At 38.1% G+C, this 25,138-nt stretch overlaps 1 protein-coding gene across 1 annotated transcript; it reads left to right on the forward strand.

Annotated features, from left to right (window-relative positions):
* The first annotated feature begins 10,913 nt into the window (after window positions 1-10,913).
* Window positions 10,914-15,783, forward strand: tob1b (transducer of ERBB2, 1b). Its single transcript, XM_028477149.1, has 2 exons — window positions 10,914-11,139; window positions 13,708-15,783. The coding sequence occupies exon 2, from the start codon at window positions 13,831-13,833 to the stop codon at window positions 14,845-14,847; it is 1,017 nt and encodes a 338-aa protein (XP_028332950.1). The 5' UTR covers window positions 10,914-11,139; window positions 13,708-13,830; the 3' UTR covers window positions 14,848-15,783.
* Window positions 15,784-25,138: the final 9,355 nt, after the last annotated feature.

Raw genomic sequence — 25,138 nt, forward strand, 5'->3', positions numbered from 1 at the left:
TGTGCCAGATCTAGTCATGGTCTACAGGCAGATGTGAAGAGGCCGTGTTTATGTTTGTAGGGTGAAAAAAAAACTTAGAATGAGGCTAAAATTCAGGGAGGAAAAATCAATAACTCTACCAATGAGTTTAAACAAGAATAAAAATCAATTTCTAAATAATACTTGTAATTATTTCTTAGGAAAGTGAAGCACAATGCACACCAGGGTTGGGTTCAGTTGTAATTGTGATTGAGTAATTTATAATTAATTACAATTATGGCATAAATAATTGCAGTTTTAAAAATATGATGCTGTTGTTATTGTAATCAAATTGTAATTGAGTTGAAATAATTGACTTTGTAATTGTAATTGTCATGAAAATTCTATAAAAAATTATCATTAATAATTCAACGCAAAACTGGTGAACCATGTTACAGTTCTATGTACAGTTCTACACATATGTAGTTAACAATTATCAAAATATGTTTCATATCAAGCTTTCCTACATTTTACCATAAATACAAAAAAATGAAATCTAGGGCTACACTGAACACATGAAATATTAAAACCTATATTTTGTATTAATTAGGAAGCCGAACAAGGTAACCAATTGATAGGAAAAAAATTAGATGATAGATATTTGGTTTTAGTGTATTTTACAGCTGATATAGGACCTGTTATCATTAGAGATGCTAACAGAAAGCTAACACAAGAGGAAAGTTACGTTTTATGGGGTTAGATTATGGGCTAGATTAATGCTAACGCTAGGCTAATGCTAATTCTAGGCTAATGTTAATGCTAATGCTTAGCTAATGTCTAGCTAATGTTAATGCTAATACTTAGCTAATGCTAATGCTAATGCTAATGCTTAGCTAATGCTAATGCTAATATCAATGCTAGGCTAATGCTAATGCTAATGTTAATGCTAAGCTAATGCTAACGTTAGGCTAATGTTAGGCTAATGTGAATGCTAACGCTAGGCCAATGCTAATTCTAGCTAATGCAGCGCGACACGGGCCAGCACCTGCATCTTCACACAAATATTCTAGTTGTAATTGACATTCTGAGGATAAAAAATAATTGCAATTGAATTGAAATTGGAAAAAAATGCTGGTCACTGTAATTGTAATTCAACATGGGTAGTTGAAAATGTAATTGACCATATGGTAAGAAAGAAAACATGTTTAATCTGAAAAAGCCAGCTTCCTGCTACAATGCTAACATCTAATGCTGATGTTTTTGTGAATGTCTTTTTCTATTTCTAATCCATAAGCTTTGACTGGAGGAAAAAGGCTTTTGATTCCTCGTACTATACTGGGATGAAGAACACATGGACACATGGACACATGGACACATGGACGGCACTCAGAGTGAAAGCTGTTCTGTTCACAGGCTTCCGCTGCTCATTTTCGTAGTAAATTGACTGAACCACAGAATAGATGTGAACTATAAAGACACAGCGTTATCATGTAGTGTGGCACGTGTGCAGAGCCATTAGGAGCATAAATAAAGCACTGAGGTCTGTGTTATCAAGGCTAATGATCCTCTTCCTCTCCCCCGTCTGTTCTCTTCTGCACTGTGGATGATTCATGACGCAGCACCTGGCATGTGAAACATAATCCTCCGACATGGATCAAATAGTGGAGCAGAATGTTGTTTAAATATGACGAGCACAGCTGATCCCTATTGTGTAACCATCCTTAGCATCCAGATGGCTGATATGTATCTGTCCTGGGGTTGAAAACGCTATACCCCGGCTCAAACATGTAACCGCTGGATATCTGTGTGGCTAATACCTCATTATTCCTCTTTTCATCCTTCTCTGTTAGGTCTGTGTGGATAATCTGTGAGCTCCCACGCAAAGAGGAATGCTTGTTTGCCCATGCATGTTGGTATGAGAGCGTGTCTCAGAGGACGAGCAAATACCACCTCTGCCTATATTAATGACATTCCGAGCACTGGTGTGAAAAGGGAGCTCTCAGGCCAACCCTCCTCCTCCTCCCCCTCCATCTTTCCACTAGCCTGCTCCTCCATTTGTAAACAACTTAGAAAGAAGAAGCACATAAACTCTGATCCGTGCTCACAACACAGTGCACAGCACTACATTACAATGCAGCAGACACACCTTTTCCACTGTGGAAAAAAACACTTACAGCTGCCTTCCTCTAAAAACCATAAAGAATTTAAAGAAGCTTGCTCCTTTGAATTTAAGGGGAATAATAAAACATGTTCTTGTATATGTGTATTGCTACCATAGAGCTACCATGAATACTAATCCAATGTCACCCCTTCCTCCATAAATATAGCTGTAGTTTAATAACTGAGCAGTAAACCTGTTTTATCAGGATCTTATTTATTCAGTTTGGATATGATAGATAAGCATGGACACTTGCAAGACATCAATAAAGCAATAAAAGTGATCAACATGTAAAAATGGAAGCATTCTAAAGTAAGATAACTAATATTAATTACAATACCTACTTTCATTCATATATAACATATTACATTAATAAACTTAAAGCTGCAGTTTGTAGAATCTGTGAGACTGGAATGGAAACAACCCCTCACCTCCTTGCTTTGAATTCAGTCGTGGGCATCCTTGTGAACGCGCAAAACTGTGTAGCTATTTGTTCCATCTATCCATTTTCTGACCTGCTTGTTACTTTTTTCAGGGTCACGGGGGTCTGCTGGTGCCTATCTCTAGCTCTCATTCAGCATTAGGCAGGGGTACACTTTTGACAGACAACCACTCGCACTCATATTCACTCCTACGGGCAATTTTAGAGAATCCAATCAACCTAACAGTACCCGAAGAAAACCTATGCAAGCACAGGGAGAACATGCAAACTCCACATAGAAAGAACCCAAGTGTCACCTTTACAAGTAAAAAATGGTATGAAATACTATTTATTTCATTTTTTTTTAACTTGCGAGAACAAGTAAATGGTAACAAAGTGTTTTTCAAGTACCAATATCAGAAACCATATATGTTTATTAAACTGTCAAATCACATTTTTCAAAAAAGTTTAACTTTTACTTCTACAACAGATTCGGATTCCGTTAAGTTCTTCAATTCTTTAAAAAGAGAAAAAGAAAAGAAAGTAACCAGACACATCTATAAAAGTGTTCAGTATGTTTTATGAATATAAAGTGCAATCAACTTCTAAGCTAAAATGCATTGAGTAGTGAGGTAGTTTAACGAGGTCTGATATGGATCACTGACACCTAGTGACCGGTGTCACGTACTGAGTTTACCTCCTTACTGAGATTATAACCCTAACCCTAACATAATCCAATAAACAAAACTCGTGTCTGTTCACTTTGAAAACAAAAATAAACAAAAATAAATTGCGCATGCACATATGCAGTATGCGCATATACAATCTCAGTACGATGCGCACTCAGTACATGACACCGGGCCTTTACGTGCTATGCATACGTTAGCGCAATTAAAAATTAATAATAATAATTGATTTTGACATTTTTTAGATCAATGCGATAATTGCGCTGTGAAATATTGCGATATGTTGCTGAATCGATTTTTTCTTACACCTTTACTAACCACTAAGCCACCGTGCGACCTAACTATTTGTTCTGTGTTGCTATTTATCTGTTATCACGCTCCCTCTTAGAATCTCACTTTTCCACTTCGGTCTTCCTTTTTTTTTGGCTTGCTTTGCCGTGTAAGCCATTTTGCTTAACGCCACGATGGGAACTTTTCCTGCTGGAACGTCCACCATTGCACCTTCAGCACCGATAAGACATAAACATGCATCTTTTGTCGAGTAGCCAATAATACCACTTAATGACCACATGGAACTATTGGTTTCTAAAACGATTTCTGATTGGCTGAACAATACCGTCACAGTGCTTATCATTTTCTACAAGTTGAATGAGGAGCCAAGAGAAGGCACAAAGGTCCAGTGTTCTGCCATAAGAACTTTGATTTACAGTATGCTGAAAGATGATTAGGTTTTATTAACCAAATGATGCCAAAAATACCAATACAATACCTTACATACAAAATTTACATAGGTTTTTTCAAGCTGTTGTTGAAGAAACAGTCTAAAGATGCTTTAACACCTATTTTACTGTTGAATCCAGACTCAGAAAAATCTTCAGCATTAATGAAGACACGTTTTTGATTGAAAATCTAACTACGTGCTTTAAATTTGACTAAACTTACGATAGAAGAATGTCATCAAATAAAAAAGAAATGCTTGGTTTTTCTCCAGATGAAAACCCTGAAGTGGAAAGGTATGAAGGAGTGGGGTCAGCTCAAACTCACATTTGATCTCTGATATCCAGCAGAGAGAATCTAATAAATGTTTCAATATGTTAGCCAAATAACCGAAAGAAAAGAAAGAGGCCTGAGGCAGATGCTGACTTCTTCTCACCGAGATATGAAAAACAGAAACATAAGAAGACCAAGTATTGATTGCAGTGAGATTAAGAAAAAAGCTAGATCATATTTCATCATGAACATTTATTTATTATGTAACTATAAATGGAGATTGTACAGTTCAAACAGAAATGTCTTAATTTCATTCCTCTTAGATATTATAGCAAAAGCCAAATAGCATCTGTTGTTCAAAAACAGATAATAACTTGAGGTGGTTGTGGCTCAGTGGTACAGTGAGGCTTGGTGGTTCGAATCCTGCTCTATCTTAGTCACTGTTGTTGTGTCCTTTGGGCAAGGCACTTCTTTATTCACATCACCTAATAGGAATGCTTTAAATCATAGTCAGAGTTTGAGATTCGTGCCAGGGGGGGCACGAATAAATTATATATTTAATTCTATAGAATTAAATATATAGAAATATATAGACAGTCACGAGATTCGCTCTGACCACACTGTGTGTAACATAAACAATAATGCAAAAATTATTACTAACATAACTGATTATGTTGACTCAAAAAATTTGCGTCGACGCATCGAGTAATGTCGTAAATTCATGATAAAATCATGATTTTTGCTGCAGTAATATACATGAACTGCTGGGTGCAGTGTCACTTCACCATTTACATTGTGAAGAAGAACCAACCTAAAGTCTAAAGTTTAGGACCATTTCACTGAAAACTTATACTACACAAGTGAGGTAGAACTAACATCTGTGACATGAAACTAACTGTAATGTGTTAGAATCAAAGCAGTACATATACATAAAGGCTGAACGATTTTGGAAAATAATCCAATTGCAATTTTTTTCTCCCAATATTGCGATTTAATATGCAATGATTTTTTCAAGGGCCTCTTGTCATGTATTTTTCAATGAACACAAACAATAAATCGATCTGTTTCATAATAAACAATTTCAGATTTATTTAAACTTTAAATAAATATAAAATATACATTTTAAAGCACAGATTACAACAATAAAGCAAATAAATCTGTGGCTTCACCTGTTCAACATATAGAAAGATTGCACTTCTTGTAGTGTAGAACTTTGAGAGCATGTGGAGACAAAGAAAAAAATAATTAAAATCACATTTTATGATATTGCGATAATATTGCAAATGCAAGTAATTGTTCAGCCTTAATAAATGTATTTTTTTGAATGAATATGGGTGAAAACCCCCCTTCAAACCCCTGCGTATGTTTTGAATTGTGCATGAATGTTGGTGGTGGTCAGAGGGTTCGTGTCATGAAAAGTACTTTATAAATCCAATGGGTATAATTAGCAAGTAATGAAGGCAACAACAAAAATGTTTAAAAGTCCCATATCATGCTATTTTTCACCCATCTCTATTTGTTCTAAGAACCCCAAAAACCGAGTATTTGAGGTTTATTTTCCCAAACTCACCTGTTTTCCAGAGTTTTAGCCTCTGAAAAGTAACTTTCTGAGCAACTCTGTACAAACCGGCTGATTTGTGGCCTACTTATGCATATTCATGAGCGGGCGTGTCTATAGACAGGCCACTGACTTCCTCCTACCCGCACGGTGACGTTGGGCCAGAGGACTTCTCCCACCCACTCCGTAGCCGAGCTCATGCTGCTTTATAAACACAAAACAGAGGGTGGGGGCATAGACTGTAGAAAATACGTACATAGCACTGCGCAAAGGACGCTGAAATGCTCAACTTTGTGGGCGTGTCTGTTTACATGTCAATCACGGCAGAGAGCTTCCTGGAGGCGCAGCTTCTCCAGCTCAGTGCCTCGTCAAATTCATCATCAAAGTGCGAACGCGTCATCAAATTGGAGCGAGGTGTTTGGGCTCGCCCTGCAGTAAGAAAGGAGCAAATCACCCTCTAACTAAGGATTGAGGAAATTAATGAAAAAAACACTTTGGGCATGTGTATGAAGCCCTGATAGCATTTTTATGATGTTTAAAGCACAGAAAAGTTTATTTAGCACAACATGGGCCCTTTAAGGATTACAAGCTACAAGCCAGAGTGTAGCCAATGAAAAGAACTGACCACATTTACTAATAAATGAATTTACCGTAAATCATGCAAAAACGTCACTCTTGTGCAGCACCGTATAAAGAGATGCACACTGTGTCATTTAGATAATTCACAATGGGTTTGCAGAATATCAACAACAAACATCAAAACAAAAACATCATTGTATATTTTCTAAGGTTCCCTGAGTGTGCTTTGCTTGTGTCATCCATCACACCAACCCTTTCATGATGCATTAAGGACTCATTTGTAACAGGAGGCTGTAGTAGCCCTGCATTTGGCAGACTATCTCCTCAGATGTAATCTCACACCATATTTTTCTACTTTGTGAACTGAACTTGGAAGAGGTTTTAAAAGTATTTTGAACTATGGTGCCATTAAACGCTAACCAACCTCTAGATACACACTTGAGAATTGTAGTTTGGTTTATAGACCTGCCAGCTTCTGAGAAATGAGATCTTGGTAAGACTGTAAGACTGTCTTTCTTTGATGTCCATACAAACTCTCAAAGACCCTTTTCTCATTTGTAGCGCCTCAGGATGATTCCATCTATTGGAAACAGATCGAAATTGTCTGGTAGATGTAAAAACAGATCCAAAGAAACTTTCTTAATAGTAACTGTTTGATATCCAGTCCTGCATTTTAGACTGTGTCTGAAAACCACATAAATACAATATTGTCTTGAATAGTTTGATGGGAAATCATGTCCCATGACAAATTGGAAAGCCTAATTTTAAAGTTATCTTGTAATTGGTACTGGTTGACAGATCTACATTGGTCTCTAGAAACATTTACCTCAAATTTTAATTCAAAGGTTTTATTTTTAGATGTTAAACAAATTTTCTTCAATCTGTAACTTGATAGATGATGATACTGAAATCTTATGTTTACTAGTCATGTATATAATATAAAATGTATTTTACTGTTTTACCAATAAATAAATACGTGCACATTTATGAAAAAAAAGTATTTCTTTGAAGAATTTTATACCTGAAATGGGGAGCAGCCATGTTGGGCTGATGTGACGTGGATTCCGGTGCAGTGTTTACATTAGGTCCCACCTGATTTCTCAGATTTTTCTCTAGATAAAAGGTTTTCTTTGATATGGTTTTATTTGTTAGTACAGACAACACAAGCATGTGTGTTGGAGCTTCTGCTGTTTTTGGTAAATGGTAAATGGACTTGATTTTATATAGCGCTTTATCACCACAATGAAGCAGTCTCAAAGCGCTTTACATATCAGCTCATTCACCCAACCACTCTCACATTCACACACCAGTGGGACAGGACTGCCATGCAAGGCGCTAGTCGACCACTGGGAGCAACTTAGGGTTCAGTGTCTTGCCCAAGGACACTTCGACACATAGTCAGGTACTGGGATCGAACCCCCAACCTCTTGATCAGAAGACGACCCTCTACCACCTGAGCCACGGTCGCCCATATTGGCAGCTCTTGTTGTGCACCGAAGCAGCCACAGTCGGCTGCGCTGTTTACATACGGAGATTGATCGCTCTGCATGTGCGACTCCAATGTGGGCTTACTTTGATAGACATGCAGGTAGAGCTCACTACAGGTGTACTTTAAATGTTGTTTTGAAATATTAAAATCATTACAATGTTAAGTTATTTTTAAAAAATCCAAAATTTAATTGGTTTAACAAAAATGATTGAAATAACCCTTATTGTTGACTCATCTGCCCGCCTGATGCCAGAACCTGACAGACTCACCAATCTATTAGATTGATGACTCGATTTATATTCCTACAATCCAACTACATCGATATGTGCTCTAAAATTGTTTTAAAAGGTAATCAATCGATTGCATTGATGCAAAGAACTAATGCATTGGATTTAAGCACAGCAGACTTTATATGGATGTGCTTTAAAAGTGCTCTTCATATGACCCTGTCGGCCGCGTCAGCAGACAACAAACCAACAGAGAAGCCCGCAAACGAGAATTTGATCAATAATCCACCTTTGGGGTCCAGTGTGTGGAAACACTTTGGCTTTAACACAAACAGAGATATTCTAAAGCAGCGATTCTCAACTGGTGGGTCGGGACCCAAAAGTGGGTCGCGGACCTTTACTGGGTGGGTCGCGGACAGCTGGTCAAAAAATAAATAAATACTAAATATCTCTCATATTGGACTTGTCTTTTATTTTGAAGGGCACTTTTTTGACAGGCATGCAGTGAACTGTATGTTGCACAGGAAAATATATAGATTTACGTTTTTAAACAATAATAATAAAATATAAGTGTGTGCGTGTGTGTTTTCAACAGCTATTTTTGAAAAACTACATTTGGTTGGTTAAATTTAAAAAAAAAAAAAAAGTGGGTCGCGATTTAATGACTATGGTAAAATGTGGGTCCCAGGGTGAGACCAGTTGAGAACCGCTGTTCTAAAGCAGTGGTTCCCAAACTTTCCACGGTCCCGTACCCCTTCAGACATTAAACCTGAAGCCATGTACCCCCTACTCATGTACACTTAAAAAACATAATAATGTAATGTCATATACAATGTAGCCCTAGAGTGAAATTTACCTATCCTGTTGAGGAATAATATATAATAACAATAATAATAATAATAACTATAATATTTAGTGAGGATGTAGGTGCTGGCCCACGTCGCACTGCATTGCTTATGATTGGCATTAGCTAGCATTAGCATTAGCTAGCATTAGCCAAACAATTACAACAACCTAGCAATAGCATTAAACTAGCATTAACATTAGCCTAGCAATAGCATTAACCTAGCTTTAGCTTAGCAATAGCAATGACCCAGCATTAGCATTAACCTAGCATTAGCTTTAACCTAACATTAGCATTACCCTAACAATAGCATTGGCCCAGAATTAGCATTAACCGAGCATTAACATTAACTGCTCTATTTATATTCCAGTTTCTAATGTTGTCAGTGTTTTTAAGTTTTATTCACGTACCCCCATGACAATTTGGTACCCCTGGGTGTACCCGTACCCCACTTTAGGAACCTAGGTTCTAAAGGAGTCGCTCACTGTGTCCACCATCGACCACCAGAACCTTCTGGCAGCTTTCGCATCACATGACAGCATATGTAGCATTAGCTTGTTAGCGTTAGCTCTGCAAAAAGGCTCAGACTTCACTATCATGTTAAAACGAAAACTATCAGGTAGGTTCAACCACTGCTCATTTAACCTGAACAAATCATGGTTGCACTTCCTTTTTGACATTAATATTGTATTACTTTGATGTATAGATACAAGCAAAAAGTCAGGTAAACCTAATAGTAATTTTTTATTGAAAACGTTTTGAGTATTGAAAATGAGAGCAGAATAGTTAACATCCCGTCAATTTAAACTTAAGTGTTGGTTGGTTCAAATAAAATGTGAATAGAGTTTGTTGTTTACTTGCTTGTTTGTGTCCATAATAAACGTATTGACAATTCCCTCACAAAAAACAAGAATCTAGGAAAGCTCTCCTTCCCCCTTTCAATAAACAGGGATTTATTTCACTGGTTACAATTTGATTTTGGCTAAAAAGTTACTGAATCAATTTCAAGTCATTGAATCATTTGTGCAACAACAAATCGTGATTCCAATCGAATGGTTGCTAAAACAAATTGTTACACCCGTCATTTACGTACAGTATGTATATTATTTAGGTTTTTCCCCTACCAATGAGGTTTGAAATGTAGCAGTCACAAACACGGTGAGTGAGAGTATTAAGTGGATACTTTACTCTTGGTCTGTGTCCTTTCCTCACGGCTGTATCTTTCACGTAGGATTGTATTTATTGTGGAAACAGAGCACAGAGGAGACCATGTTGGGTAAGAAACAGGCTGTCGAAGACCTTTACACTTCACGCCAAACTGCCACCACCAACCTGTTTGGATTACAAATAGAAATAGTTTCCGTGACGATAGAAAGAATGTTATCAAAGCTAAGCATAGGGTGAGATCAACATTCCGCCTGGTTATCATGATGTAATGTGTTGTAAAGGACTAAGACATTGTGCTGTAGTATGGGGTTCAATAGGCAGCTGGAACATCACAATGACATTGGTGACAGAACACAGCTAGTGACAGCTGTGTCCCTCCGCCTCTCTTTAACCCTGCAGTGACGTCATGAGTGCAGTCTGAGTGTTTCCGTTTCCGTCTGAGCTAAACTATAATTACACGCTGCTAAGTATTATAATCCCAATGCAGCCATTGGTCAGCCCCGGGCACGAGGAGAACATGTTACAACATGTAACCAGGAAACGTGAATAACATTACAGCCTCCATTATCTCAGCATCTGGTGTTTGTTACATGTGATTCCATTTTGTTTTTTTGCAGTTTTATCATTCATTTGCAATTTTATCCTGCTTTGACAAAATAGTCCCCAGCACAAGAAGGCAAATCACTACCGTAAATAGACCCTTGCGGTTGACTGAGCAAAATATTGACCAATTGGAGCCAACGTTGCATTGGTTGGCCGTGACGACATGGGCGTTAGCCAATAGGAGCGCGTTACTGGGTGTTGACCTCTGCCAGCCGCAGCACAACCGCCCCACGGCCATGGCGGAAGGATACTATAAAAACAAAGCAGCCCAAGTTTTAAAGGGCAGAGTTGTAGAAACTCCCAGGTTGTGGGAGTCCAACGTGTTGGGATTTATTACCACCGACAACATCTAGTGGGAGAAAACTATTCATACCTCGACGGAATTTTTGTACCTGCTGTAGAAGCATCGTTTAACGGGAGTCTGTGTTTTGACCGGAACTGCTTTTTGTGATTTTCCACGTAAGTAAAACATCTACGTCGCCTTTTAGGTAACAAAGAAACACACCAGGGCCTTTAATGTCGTGCTGTGATCCCAGCTGCTTAATTTATTCCTGAATTTTAACATTTTTAGATGGATGTCTGTGAGCCAACAGGAAAAGGAGCTCTGCCTTTAGCCGCTAATCGAGCTAATGCTAACACAGCCTCCAGTTAGACCTGTGTTCTCTCTCTCTGTGTGTGTGCGTGTCATTATTCATAGTACTGTGTATTTAAAATACCTGTTTCTGTGTCGCATAATGTCTTTTTATGGCCGTGGTTAGACTTTAAATAACGATTATGTAATAAGCATTCACAGTGACACCCCCTCCTCCAACCTTTCCTGTAGTTCCGGTGGTGCTCACCCGGAGGTTCGCAGGCCGATTTGGCTCACTGTAACAAGTTCTTGCCTTTTATCTCCGCAAAGGCTTTAAAACGCACTATAAAAATAGAAAATGACCTCTTTAAAATTTGCTGACAATGTAACAACTAAATATAAACCATTTCCACACCTTAAACTGCTTTCAAACAGCAGTATTTGAATTAAAATGAGCTGTGATGGGCAGATGTAGCCTCTGTAGTTATTGATTACAAATTAGGGCTGGGTGATATATCGAGATTCATGACGTATCAAGGTTTCTATTTTGAGGATATAGAAAATTACGATATATATATATAATGCGCCCTAACCCAGACCTTCCCCTAAACAACCCACATTAAATAAATCACTCACGCATGCTGTCCTTTTATCGGAGAAAAAGCCAAAAGTGGCACATTTTGTGCAACTATTTGTTATCAAGTGTGGCATTTTGCATCAGCAAATTTAACTCTGAATTGTCTTTCTGGTCAGACGTCATTTTAATTAAAATTATAGAGATGCATATTAGAGGTGTCCCGATATAGATATTAATATCGGTCCGATATCAGCCTGAAAATGAATATCTCATTTAAATTTTTGATTTTTTTAGTATTTTTTTTTTAGTATTTTTTTTATTCAATTGTAGAATACTGTAGATTTAAGTTGAAGGTTAAAATTCATGTAACCAATTGGTTAATAATAAATGGGTCAGTTTTTCTCAAACCTACTGTTGTTGATTATTGTTCTCTGAGTAACGTCACTTGATCAAGCCTTTTCTAACATTTCACACTACAAAATAAGTAATAAAAGTATGTATGATTCATGCTCATATCAATATTGGTATTGGTCGATACGCAAGGTTGCAATATCGGTATCATATCGGAAATGAAAAAGTTGTATCGGACATCCCTAATTTATATCGCGTATTGCCATTTTGAGAAAAAAATATTGAGATGAGTTTTGGTTCATATCGCCCAGCTCTAATACAAATATTAAGTAAGGCCTATAACTATGATTGTGATCATAAATATTAACAACCTTTACTCAAAACTTATTTCTTTGTTGAGATGTCAGTATAGCGACACGCGATCACAGCCTTAGTGGAACCTATTAAATAGGCAGTGGCTATCCGCACATAGACATATCAATATACCAACATTCTATCCGTACATGGCGCCCCTCATTGGCCCGTTTTGGTCACGTGATTAAGAAGCTACGTACTTGTACTTCTGTTTGCTATTAATACATATATTCCTAAACTACGTTACAGACTAACTAACCCTAACCTCTTGAAGTGGATTTGAATTGTGTACGTGTATTGCTAGCCACTTCATATTAAATATAACCCCTTGTTGTTGTTGTTGTTGTGTTAGATCCACGGGGCCCCTCGGAGGTCAGCTGGGCTTGGTTTATCTGTCACAGTAGAGCTGCAGGGGATCGTGCACTGCTGACACTCAGTCTGTGGCCCAGGTTATTTATAGCAGGGTTGTACAGCTGAAAAGCTGCACTGCTGTGCATCAGAGAGAGCGAGTCCAGATAATGTTATTGACTCAAAGGTGGCTGCTGGTTCAGTTCTCTAGCACCTGTAGAGCGTCAAACTTTGTACCTTCGTTTTACTATTTTAGGTTGTACGAGTAACATCCAATCATGTGAAATGTAATGTTTCTCACGTTCTCCTGGTGGTTTAACTATAAAGAAAAACTTTAGACTAAACGTGGGGATGAAGTGGTTTTAAATAAGTGTAAAAAAAATAGTATCTGAGATATATCGCAATGTTTCACCGTGCGATTATGGTTCCAAAAAAATGGCCAAATTAAGAAACATACCACTTGTTTTTTTTATATTAGTGCTTGAATTCCAGTTGGTTACAACTTTATTTCATACCATTTTGTACTTTTAAAGGAGAAATTTATAATTGTTGATAATGATACATCGAGATATATTGGGATATATCGTATTGTATCATCAGATTCATGGCAATGTACAACACTTGTTTTAAGGGGTGACTGTGCAGTTTTACCTTGTCCTTTTGTAGCTCAATGTTAATGAACCAGATTTAGCCAAAAGAGGCTAGCTAGTTTTCATCTCATTAACAACATGTATGTTTGTTAATGTGCATTGTCCCTTTTAAATAATAAATAAATTCATTCAGTGGTGTCATGTTTCTAATTCTCTGCCTTGTCATTCCATTTTAGGACCCTGTACTGCTACTACTCAGCGTTTGTCAGTGTGAACCGACCACTGCTGTGTTGGATTTTCTTCATTGGTCAGCAGCTCTGTGACGGTTTAAAGGAGTCGCCCTGTCCTCTAAAGCAGCTATGCAGCTTGAAATCCAAGTAGCACTCAACTTTATTATATCTTATTTATACAACAAACTCCCCAGACGACGTGTGAATATCTTCGGTGAAGAGCTCGAGCGACAGTTGAAGAAGAAATATGAAGGTCACTGGTATCCTGATAAGCCGTACAAAGGCTCCGGGTTCAGGTGCATCCACGTCGGGGAGAAGGTGGACCCGGTGGTAGAGCAAGCTGCCAAAGAGAGCGGGTTGGATATCGAAGACGTCCGAAACAATCTCCCTCAGGACCTTAGTGTGTGGATTGACCCGTTTGAGGTTTCCTATCAGATCGGGGAGAAGGGCCCGGTCAAGGTGCTTTACGTAGATGATAACAATGAGAACGGCTCTGAGCTGGACAAGGAGATCAAGAACAGCTTCAACCCCGAGGCCCAGGTCTTCATGCCCATCAGTGACCCCGTGGGGCCTTCTTCAGAGTCCAGCTCCCCGTCGCCTCCTTTCGGCCAGTCGGCGGCCGTTAGCCCCTCCTTCATGCCACGCTCGGCGCAGCCTCTGACCTTCACCACGGCGACCTTTGCTGCCACCAAGTTTGGCTCCACCAAGATGAAGAGCAGTGGACGCAACAACGCCAGTAGCAGCAACGGCAACAGCAACAAGGTTGCCCGCACCTCCCCGACCAACAACTTGGGCCTGAGCGTCAACACGCTGCTGAAGCAGAAAGCCACGCCCCCCTCCTCCTCCTCCATGCACTCTCTGTACGGCCTGGGCCTGGCCACGCAGCAGCAGCAGCACAAGGCTTCTGCGCTCTCCCCCAACGCCAAGGAGTTTGTGTTCCCCAGCCTGCAGGGCCCTTCCAGCCCCGGGGCCACGTTCCCTGTGGAGGGCTCCCTGGGACTCGCCCACCTGCAGTACAACAATGCCTTCGACATGTTCGCAGCCTACGGAAGTCTCAACGACAAATCCCTCGTGGACGGCCTCAACTTCAGCCTGAGCAACACGCAATATTCTAACCAGCAATTCCAGCCCGTCATGGCTAACTGAAACCCCAGCGCAGATGTTATTTATGAATGACGGTGGCTCCAAGAGAAGGAAAAACAATTACGCTTGCTTAGAAACATGATGAAGGATTCCTGTTTTGCTGAGGGTGATGGGAGTGTTAACACGCACACACACATCCAAGCTTGGTTATTTCAACTCTAACACGCATTGTTTTTCTTTTCCTTCTTGCCAACCAAGCACAACAGTTTTTCTTTTTGTTTGTTTTGTTTTTTACTATGTTGAGAAACGACTCCTAAAGAAAAACTAGCTTCAACTTTTAGCCTGTCAGTGTTTTACAGGCGGTAAGACGAGGCTGATTTTTATGAATTGGCACTACTAAGTGAGGTTACTTGGTCTTTTTTCTAATTGTATAATTTAATTTAGTACAGAGTTTGTAAGATATCAGAGTATATATTGTTTCTATGACATGGTGTTGCATTTATATCTTTTTACTACTCCAGTGATCTGTGCAGCAGCTTTTCTTTCTTTTTTTTTTTTTTTTTTTTTTTTTTTTTTTTTTTATTAAAGATAATTGTTAAAGAAATCATCTTAAAAAAAAAAAAAATAGTCCAACTATTCTAAAGATTGTGTACAGATTATTCCTTTAGTGGTGGAATTCAAGTGTAGGAATATTTGCTCTTTTCTGAAAGATGAATTGTATTTTCTGTTAAAAGGTTCAACAGATTTTTGCTATACTATTGACAAAGTGTAATTGTATGAATATATTAATTTTTGTACCTACATTGTGCAATACTTGATAAGAGAACGGTATAACAAAGTATTTTGAGTCAGTGTCTTACATGTCAAGAGGGACTGAAAATAGTTTATATTGTTAAGTTTGTATTAAATGCTTAAAAATGATATGCTTGTTTTTATTTTTTTTAATTTCATATTTGCACCCTGGTCTTTTTAATAAAATAAAACTACAGTTCAACATGATTTGTGGGAAATTGATTTCTTTTATTTATATCTACCAGTACTTTTCATAAGTTCATTTTTTCAAGTAGGCCTGTGGCACGTGACAAAGTAGAAATCAAACATGCTACTTTCTCCTCAATCAGAACAAACCTCACGTTGCTTTAGTATAAGCGTCACTGTTGCAGTTTGTAAAACCCAACAAACATTCCCAAAGCTTCTCTGGAATTCATAAGTAATAAAGTAGAACAGGTTGCATTGAAAGCAAACCACCTCCCTGGCTTGTGTGAGGCTAAACTTGAGCCTCCTGTGTAGTGTGCACACCCATGTACTTTAAGAGATTTGGAATGTAAAACAGCTCATTTAGGTCTGACTCATTTACTAAAGGATTTAAAACCTCAGTGCGATGTTATGGTTTCCTTCTACAGTAGTGTTGGGAACATAAATTAAGTGTTTATTATTATTACCAGAGGTAAAAGTAACGGGTTACAAGTACTCGCGTTACTGTAATGGAGTTGCTTTTAAGGGTATTATTTATCCCCTGATACAAAGTGTGGAAGGGGGCTATAGGTTTGGGCCCGTCTGAGTTCAAGGGGACAGCTTTTCTCAGAAACTGTTTAAGATAGGATAACCAAATTCGGTGTGTGGCTTCATGGTATCAATACCTTGATGGAGTTTGAACATTAGAAGTACACATTACTTTTTTCCAGAGTTATTGCCCTTGTTCTTTACTCTGTCTGGGGGAGTTTGTGTGTTTTGACCTACCACTTTTGCTCTAGTGGTCGGAAGTCGCCATCTGGAAAGCTCATGGCCTACTGCTCTCTACTAAGTTCTTGTATTTTCGGCTTGAAAAAACATGCTTGTGAGTATGTTTAAGTGTACTGTTTGATAACACTCCTAAGACTGTTTGTGAAAGTTAAGCATAAATGGTATGTTATATAAATCACTGCCGATCGCGGTAAATGTTAGCATAAGCATATACATGGGTTTTCCAGAGTAAATTATTATTTTTGTATTAAAATGATCAACGGACATTGTGAAACTACAAAAAATGAAATGACCTGACAACAATCGAATGCATCACATCATAGTCGACCAAAAAGTTTAAACGTGATGCACGGCACTAAAACAGCATTGAATGCCGGTTATTTTCTTAGAGCATTTATTAGCTATTATTTTATATACTATGATGTATTATTTTATTTTTTATTATTTATTTATTTGTATTATTTTTTAATAATTTGTTTGTATAAATCCGCTAATTCAGCCAGAGAATTTAATTTCTTTTTTAATTGAATTCATTGGTGTTTTATTTCTTTTTTTTTGTTAAATTGTACGTTTTTACAAACCTTTGTGCAAGATTTCATCTCTTCCTTTTTAAGTTTATATATGAGATGTTTACTGTATGCAAGTGGGGAGTGAAAGTACCTAGTAACATTTACTTAGAGTACTATTTAGTTGAGCTACTTTTTACTTGTACTTGAGTATTTTAAGTATGACTTACTTCTACTTGTCCTTAAGTACAATTTGAATCACGTAACAGTACTTCAACTTCAGTAGGATATATCAGTACTCTTTACACCTCTGGTTATGACTGAGCATAGTTTTAGCCATTGCTTTTCTATGTACTCATAAAGGGACATGAACACTTGAAGTTTTATACATAAGGCTGGCGTTACGCTGTTATTATCTGTCATTAGCATGAATAAGGTGTCATCATGAAGGCTGTCATTAAGTGTCGTTTGCTAAATTATGACACCTTTTGGAGCAGGGGTGGACTGGGACAAAAATTCAGCCCTGGCATTTTGCATCCAGACCAGTCCACTACATTATCAGAGGACACCACTAGAAGTTGTTATTAAGTCAATAATGCTCAACATGTGGATCTTTGTGTCTTAATTTTGATTATTATTCTGGCAGAAATCCTTAAAATAGGATTACTATGGCAACAGCACATCATCAATAGGGTAAAATTAATTTCCTTTGCCCATTTTACAACTTCCTTTGTCCCTTTTTAGCCCCTTTTCATTATTCTGACACTTTTAGTAGCTACCTTTCGCAAAACATCCTTTTTTTCCCCCTATAAGTTGTTTTTAGCTACCCTTTTCCATTACATACCATCTGGTCCCTCTTTATTTGTCCATTTCTTGGCCACTCCTGATTGTGTTATTCTAACAAGAGCCTCTATCAACATACCGATCCTTTTGGCCAAAATTTTCAACAAGGATAACGGGCAATGGGGAGTCCGTATATCCTGAGTACGTGGAAAACGTCCACCAGACTGGATATAATAACAGGTTTTCTGCTGATTGGATCTGGGATTTTCCTGATTTGTCGCAAATTTGGAGTACGTTGGCAGCATTATTGGAAGTCATCGGCAGAAGGGGCCGAACTCTCAGAACTCTAAGATGGATTCCACCATGCGAACTACCCATCTTTTGACCCCATGTTGGTTTTCGTTGCAATGTTTGAAGGAGTTTTTTCATGATCCCAAACTCCACCCCTCTCTACAAGGGCACAGTTTATGTTTTGCCTTTTTTCACCTCCTCTAATTACCCATTGTTTCATATTTCTCATCTATGAAATGTTGCACTGCTCTTGTGTCTGCTTCCCAGTACTCCCGTACCTGTCCCCCATGTGATATGTTATTGTCTTTCATGTTTCTTGGTTGGGATGTAACTGAAACTGAGTTGCCCCTCGGGGACAAATAAAGTTTTCTGAATCTGAATCAGCCTTCATGACCTTATTCATGCTAATATGTCATTTCATAATAATGACAGCGTAATGTCCGCCTTGTATAAAACTTCAAGTAAAGTGTTACCGACCGTATTCTGCAAGCATAATGTGCTCAATGCATAGAACCACTTTGATTTACTATGGCAACGATGAGCTGTGTGTGTGATGTCAGAGAAGAAGAAAGAAAGCAGAGGAGAAGATCACAATGTGTTTTATTCTTTTTCATTTGCAGTAACACAATCCAAATGCTACTTTAGACTGCTGTGGAAAATGAATACCTCCTAATCTGTGCAGCAGCAAACTACTTCCTGTGAAGACTTGGAGCAAATGAAGCTTGTAACAGAATAGAGAAGAGTTTTAGATGAGTGGTTCCCAATCTTTTTTGTCCCGTGTACCAACCTTTGCATTTTTGTCAAATCATGCGTACCCCCTCTCCATATTTCATAGACGTTTTCATTTGTCGAACAGCGGGCTCTCCTTAACCCCTAAATATGTATCAAACATTGGTTCTCTAAGGCTTAATCTACAAATTCAAAACAATAAGTGGAATTTAAAGTGGAATGTATTTAAAAAATAAATAAATAAATACCATGGAACTTAAGTGAATACAGTCTCCTTTGTAAAATGTAGCTAAATGTTGTTTCCTACTGTCAGAAGTGTGAGATAAAATGGCCTCTACAGCACAAAATGTTCCTGTTTTAATAAATTACAAGAAATTATAGTATTTTATTAGGCAATATTACTGTTAGTTTGTGGTGAATTTGTAAAATAATAATTAAAAAAAGCCTAAAAAGGCACTAGGAAAATGTCCAATCCACTTTATTTATATAGCACATTTTATAAAACAAGAGTTTCCAAAGTGCTGCACATAAGATCAACAGTATTTAATAAGATACAAATAAAAACATTTAAGAAATAAAAAAATATAAATATAATTGTAAAAACCATAAAATTAAATTAAAACAATGAGAACAAATAAAGAAGTGGGTCTTCAGACGAGACTTAAAACACTCCACTGTGGGGGTTGTTTGGACCATAGACTGTAAAAAGAATGGATGGGGCATCCTTCCGAGGAAGTGAAGCTTTTTTTTTTAGAGATCCCCCTGCTGACTGGCTGCAGTAAAGTTCATAAGCCCCGCCTTCTCAATGATAACGGATGGGATGTGGGCCAAACTGTAAAATTAAAATACTCGTCACATATTTTTTGTCCAAACCTAAACTCTGCTGTGATCATTAGTTATTATCACCCTACATCATGTTAAAGTGCTATTTTTTCTGTGGTTTCCTCTAAATGAGTTTTGATGATTGGGCACTACGCTAAATGGGTGGGGCATGTTACTAGGGCTCCTCCCTCCAGACCCTACTGCGCAGACTCTGGCTCCAAATGACATCAAATTTCCAAGATGGCAGCGCCCCTAAACGCTGTATTTTGGCTTCAAGGACGTTAAGTGGGAACTATGGAGGATAACAGTTTATGGTTTGGACGTGGAGGGACGTGTGCCCCCTGGTCTTGCAATTCGTCTTCGGAACGACCACAAGCTTGAACTGGCCCTCAGACCTCAGAGCGAACGATGGAGTGTAAATTTGGATGAGGTTTGTGAGGAACTGAGGGGCCAGTCCAATTAAAGCATTAAAAACAAACAAAATCTTAAAATCAATTCTAAATTTAACAAGAATCCAGTGCAAAGAAGCAAAGATTGGTGAAATATGTTCATATTTTTTGGTTCCTGTTAAAACTCGGGTTCTGGAAGTGATAAGAGCATTATGGCTGATTCCTGTATAGAGCACATGGCAGTAGTCTAACCCTAACAGAAAGCTAACACAAGAGGAAAGTTCACTTTTATTAGATTATTTATTTCAGGCTCAGTATTTGTGATTCATTGTAATTAAACTTTAGAAATTGAGAATTGAGAAAATGCTGGTCACTGTAATCATAATTGAATTGTAATTGAACATGGGTAATTGAAAACGTAATTGTAACTGAATAATGTAATTGACCCCAACCCTGCATCACACAGTAATAGTGAAGGTTGGATTTTAAACAATGATGAAATAAAATAGGCTATATTTCCAAAACAGTTAAATTATTCCATGACTGGAAAATTGTTTTTTCAACTTTCATAACTTTTCGAGGGATTTCATGACTGTGGGGACCCTCTAAATTTTCTTTCATGTAAATTCAAGGTTTAAATTTAAGAGACGAGAAGAAGGCCACTCCTCCTCTCAGAACATCACAGAAAAATGGACTGTCCAATGAATAAATAGCATTGTGCCAGCAAATATTTAGCTTTTACATTTTAAACTTGTCAGAACGAACCATCCTGAAGTGCAGCTGACACATGTTGTCTGTATGTTACAGATCACAGGCTTTTCAGATTGATGGATGCGTTTCTGCTCATAGTTTCGAGTCGAATGCAGCGTGTTCAGAATTTCTGTGGAAAGCAGATAATAAATCTGGATCAGAAGGTCAGGAATGTGTCAGTGGAACTGTTGAACCTTTTCACCTGTTTTTATTCTTCTAGGTTTGGCCTTTGATCAAGAGCTTTTATTGTAAGTTTATCATCAAAGCTTTTGTGTCCGTAGAGACCAATTCAGTTCAACTTATATTTATACAGTACCAATTACAACAAAGTCACTCATCACATAACTGACAAAAAACAAAACAAAAAAAACACCAACATTTGCACAAGATTGAGATCATGTGCAGGACTGGTTGGAGTTAGTGGACAGAACAGTATAGAGAGGAACAACTGGTTGAACTCTTTAATTTTATCAAACATTTTCTGTTGTAACGATGAAAGTATTCAACACAGGAGAAATAATGTATACATTTTTTTTTTATTTCATTGTAAATAATTTTATATAATTGTTGAAAAATCTGTTATTCATGTGAGCTTTCATTGTTTTCTTCCTACTAAATGTCAAAAAATCTATTTTGTTTTTGTGTTTTTCTTCATTTTATAATGATATTCCACTGGTAGAACATTTAACATAAATGCTAAAAAAAAAAAAAAATCTACCAATTATGGAAAACAGGGTAAACACACTTCTTCATAGGACATTTAATGACCATTTTATAGACATAATAAGCAAAAAAAAAACAAACAGGCGTAGTGTTAATATTACAGACGTTAAAGGTTTAACAGAGATCTTTGTTTGCTTTAAACCCTGAGCAGAAACTTTAATGAACACAGGCTGTCCTGCTTTCATCTGATGCCAGCTCATTTTATGACGCTCAACTCTTCTTCATCCAAGCCAGACTAATGTTCAGCCTCAAGCCGTCAAATACCAACAATATGAGCTAGGGTTCATTTTTCCTTCATGAGAAGCAGCTCCAGATTTAAGTGTTGAGTTTATTTTCTGCATGGACTTGTTGCTTTTGTTTGTTTTAGTTTGAAGGCGTGGCAACAAAAGAAGAGTCACACGCTTTTTTTTTTTAAGGTTCAAAAATAGACCGTGCAGCGTCTCTGCGTCATCAGAGGAGAATCCTTAATGCCTCACGTCATCCCCCTCCCTTCTCCATTCCTCACATTCAAAGCAAAGGCTGCTATGTAAATATGACAGTGAAGCCATTGTTTCTGCTGCTGTGCCTTCACGCCCCCACAGAGGAATGATTATTCTTTGAGAAGGTGTGGAGTAATGAAGAGAAGCGAGAAAAGCAGGCAGACCTGGAGCAAAACAAAAACAGAATACACAGAGAACTTATACACATTATATTATTACCACGTCACGTAGCCATGACAACACATTTCCTTCACCTTTGTAGGCTCATCAAGCAATCACTCGCTGAAGCAGAAAGACATTGGCCACGGTTACATGATGCTTTTAAATTCAGAATTAATCATTGCAAATTAAATTATTCGGAATTAAAGTGTTCTGCTTCGTGTTTACATGGAAATAGTAATTCCGAATTGAGGTTTACATAGAAAACAGGTTTATTCGACTTTATTCAATTCCGGTTTAAGTCTGGGGGTTGGGAAGGGTTCTGATTGGAAGTTTCACGTCTATCGGAAAAAACACATAACAAACCTTTTATTGTTGACCACAACATAGAATACCACATGAGAACTGTTTTCACTTTGATTTTGATTGAAGTTTTGAATACAGGAGCTGGACAATAACAAACTGTTTCACTTTGGTCCACTAAGCAAGAGAAGGGAGATAGGAACTAATCACTGGTAAATAAAGCCCAGTAAAACTCAGGAAAACCACAAGTGATCCCTGACAAAGCTCTAACAACCAGTACAATGATCAACTTGGTGATATTACAGCCTGTGTATGTAGTACGGGGACGCATTTACTTCATCTCCGGGTTTTAGTGTCACCTATCCGATGAAGCCTGTTCCGTTTTCCGATGTCCGTGTATGTGTATAACAACTCCATGTGTCCGTGTAAATGTGTATGCTTCCGTCTGTCTTCTAAGGCTCTTATTAAATAAATAGTCTCGGCTCTAGTCCAGGCAGCCATCTTGGATTATGTCGTCACCAGCGCATCATCGTGACTGGCTGAGCATGTGCAGTGTTACGACCCCCTCTAGGATGTCATGTCAAGGCTTGAGGGGCCGCAACATAAACAAGACGCCACAGAGAAATCAAAGGTTTATCAAAAGTCTTTTTTAACAAAATTCTAAAAGTATCAACAGAACAAACTAAAAGGGACTGGAGACCCTGGCCAAACTGAACAAAAGTAGGGAGGACACTGGGCCAACCCTATACAGGGCCGAATAGAAGTGTTTATGTGGTGATTGGGGGGTCTTTCATCTCCCCCTGCTGTCTCTGGCCAGAAAACAGCACTTGCAACTTTCCTGCCTCCGACCTGGTGGCAAGACGTACTGCTTTACGGCAGCCCAATACAAATGAATGCTAGATTATGACCACATTCACTTTTCTCAAATTTATATCATGGTGGAGCCAATAAAAAAAAGGCAGAAAAGGCCTTTGTCTGAGGAACGGAGCAACTCCATGCAGTGACAGCTCAGCAGCAACACACAGCAATCACACACACTGTCTTCGCGTTTTTACGACAGTGACACAACCAAAAGGGACCTTTAGGGGCGCGCTAAGCGCAAGTTACTTAGTTCTACTTTAAACGTTTACCCTTATAGAGGAATTATTTAATTCGGAATCAAAATCGAAATAATCCAGCCTAATTCTGATTTAACTTTAATTTTGAATTACATTTGCATTCGGAGTAAAGTGTTTACAAGGTCAGTTTAAAGAGGATTTAACGTTTGTTCTGAATTAAAGGTGAATTAAAGCTCCCATGTAATCATGGCTATTGGCCAATTACCAGAGGCCAAACGTGGGATGTGGGAGGCTGAGGAAACACCACAGGTTCCCTCAGGTATCGGCTCCTCCGCAGAAAATCAGCAGGAAAACCACAGAGACAGGACTTTCCAGGGCGGAAACACTGGAGATACAGGGGACAAATACGAGCTGTGGGCATTGACTTTGAGAATCAACTCAGAAAAAGATGTGTTGGCTAGGAATCAACCTTGTTTGTAATGTTTCTCATTTCAAATGCTGGCATTAGAGTTTGAATGTATTCGTGTTGGAGGAAAGGAATCTGATCCGACAAAATTATTATTTCTTTAATTAGTATCTGAGAGCAAACAAAAATACTTGGTTAACATGTTGGGACAACACCTGACGACTAGAACAGCTACATTTCCTTTGGATGATGGTGTGAGGATTAAAAATGGAAATATTGGATCAACTCAAGCTGAAACAAAACCTATCTAGCTCAACACCTTTCTTAAATCATAACCAATATTTTTTGTTCAAAACTACTCACATTCTCAGCTATAGCCCTATTCGCACGGGATTAGTTTTACCGAGGGACCACATGTAATAAATAAATGACCCCCCAAAGTCTGATTTTTATGTGGAGCATTTGCACGGGATAACTGAAGCTACCAACAGGAAAAAAAAAAAAAAAGATTTTTACCGCACAGTGCAAAGCACAACGTGATCTACCATTTGCTTCTGATATTGCTCCAACTCTTTTTGTTCCCGTACGTTACGGGGTTTTGTCAGGTTTTGCTGGCCCGGGACCCAAAAAGTTTTCTAAACACACCATCGCAGCCTCCATTCTTTGCCAAAAGTAAATAAACATACATCCTAGTGTCACGGTCTGAGTTTACCTTGTACAGAGATCGATTATGAGCATATATGCTCACAGTGCTGCTATGTTAGGGTTAAGGTAAGGGTTAGGGTTACGATTAAGGTTAAGGTTAAGGTTAGGGTTAAGGTTAAGGTTAAGGTTAAGGTTAAGGTTAAGGTTAAGGTTAAGGTTAAGGTTAGGGTTAGGGTTAGGGTTACGATTAAGGTTAAGGTTAAGGTTAGGGTTAGGGTTAGGGTTAAGGTTAAGGTTAAGGTTAAGGTTAAGGTTAAGGTTAGGGTTAGGGTTAGGGTTAAGGTTAGGTTAGGGTTAGGGTTAGGGTTAAGGTTAAGGTTAAGGTTAAGGTTAAGGTTAAGGTTAAGGTTAGGGTTAAGGTTTAGGTTAAGGTTAAGGTTAAGGTTAAGGTTAAGGTTAAGGTTAGGGTTAGTGCTTTTCACTTACTTCATCTGTTTCTCAGTCACTGTGATAATGTGTAATCTGACTCCAATAACTAATACAGACATAAAGTGTGGTTGAACCGTTA

This window comes from Gouania willdenowi, chromosome 19 (genome assembly GCF_900634775.1).
Source record: "Gouania willdenowi chromosome 19, fGouWil2.1, whole genome shotgun sequence".
Lineage (NCBI taxonomy): Eukaryota > Metazoa > Chordata > Actinopteri > Blenniiformes > Gobiesocidae > Gouania > Gouania willdenowi.

What these genes read in the sequence shown, in the direction of transcription:
- tob1b (XM_028477149.1), top strand. Translation starts at nt 13,831, where the DNA reads ATGCAGCTTGAAATCCAAGTAGCACTCAACTTTATTATATCTTATTTA.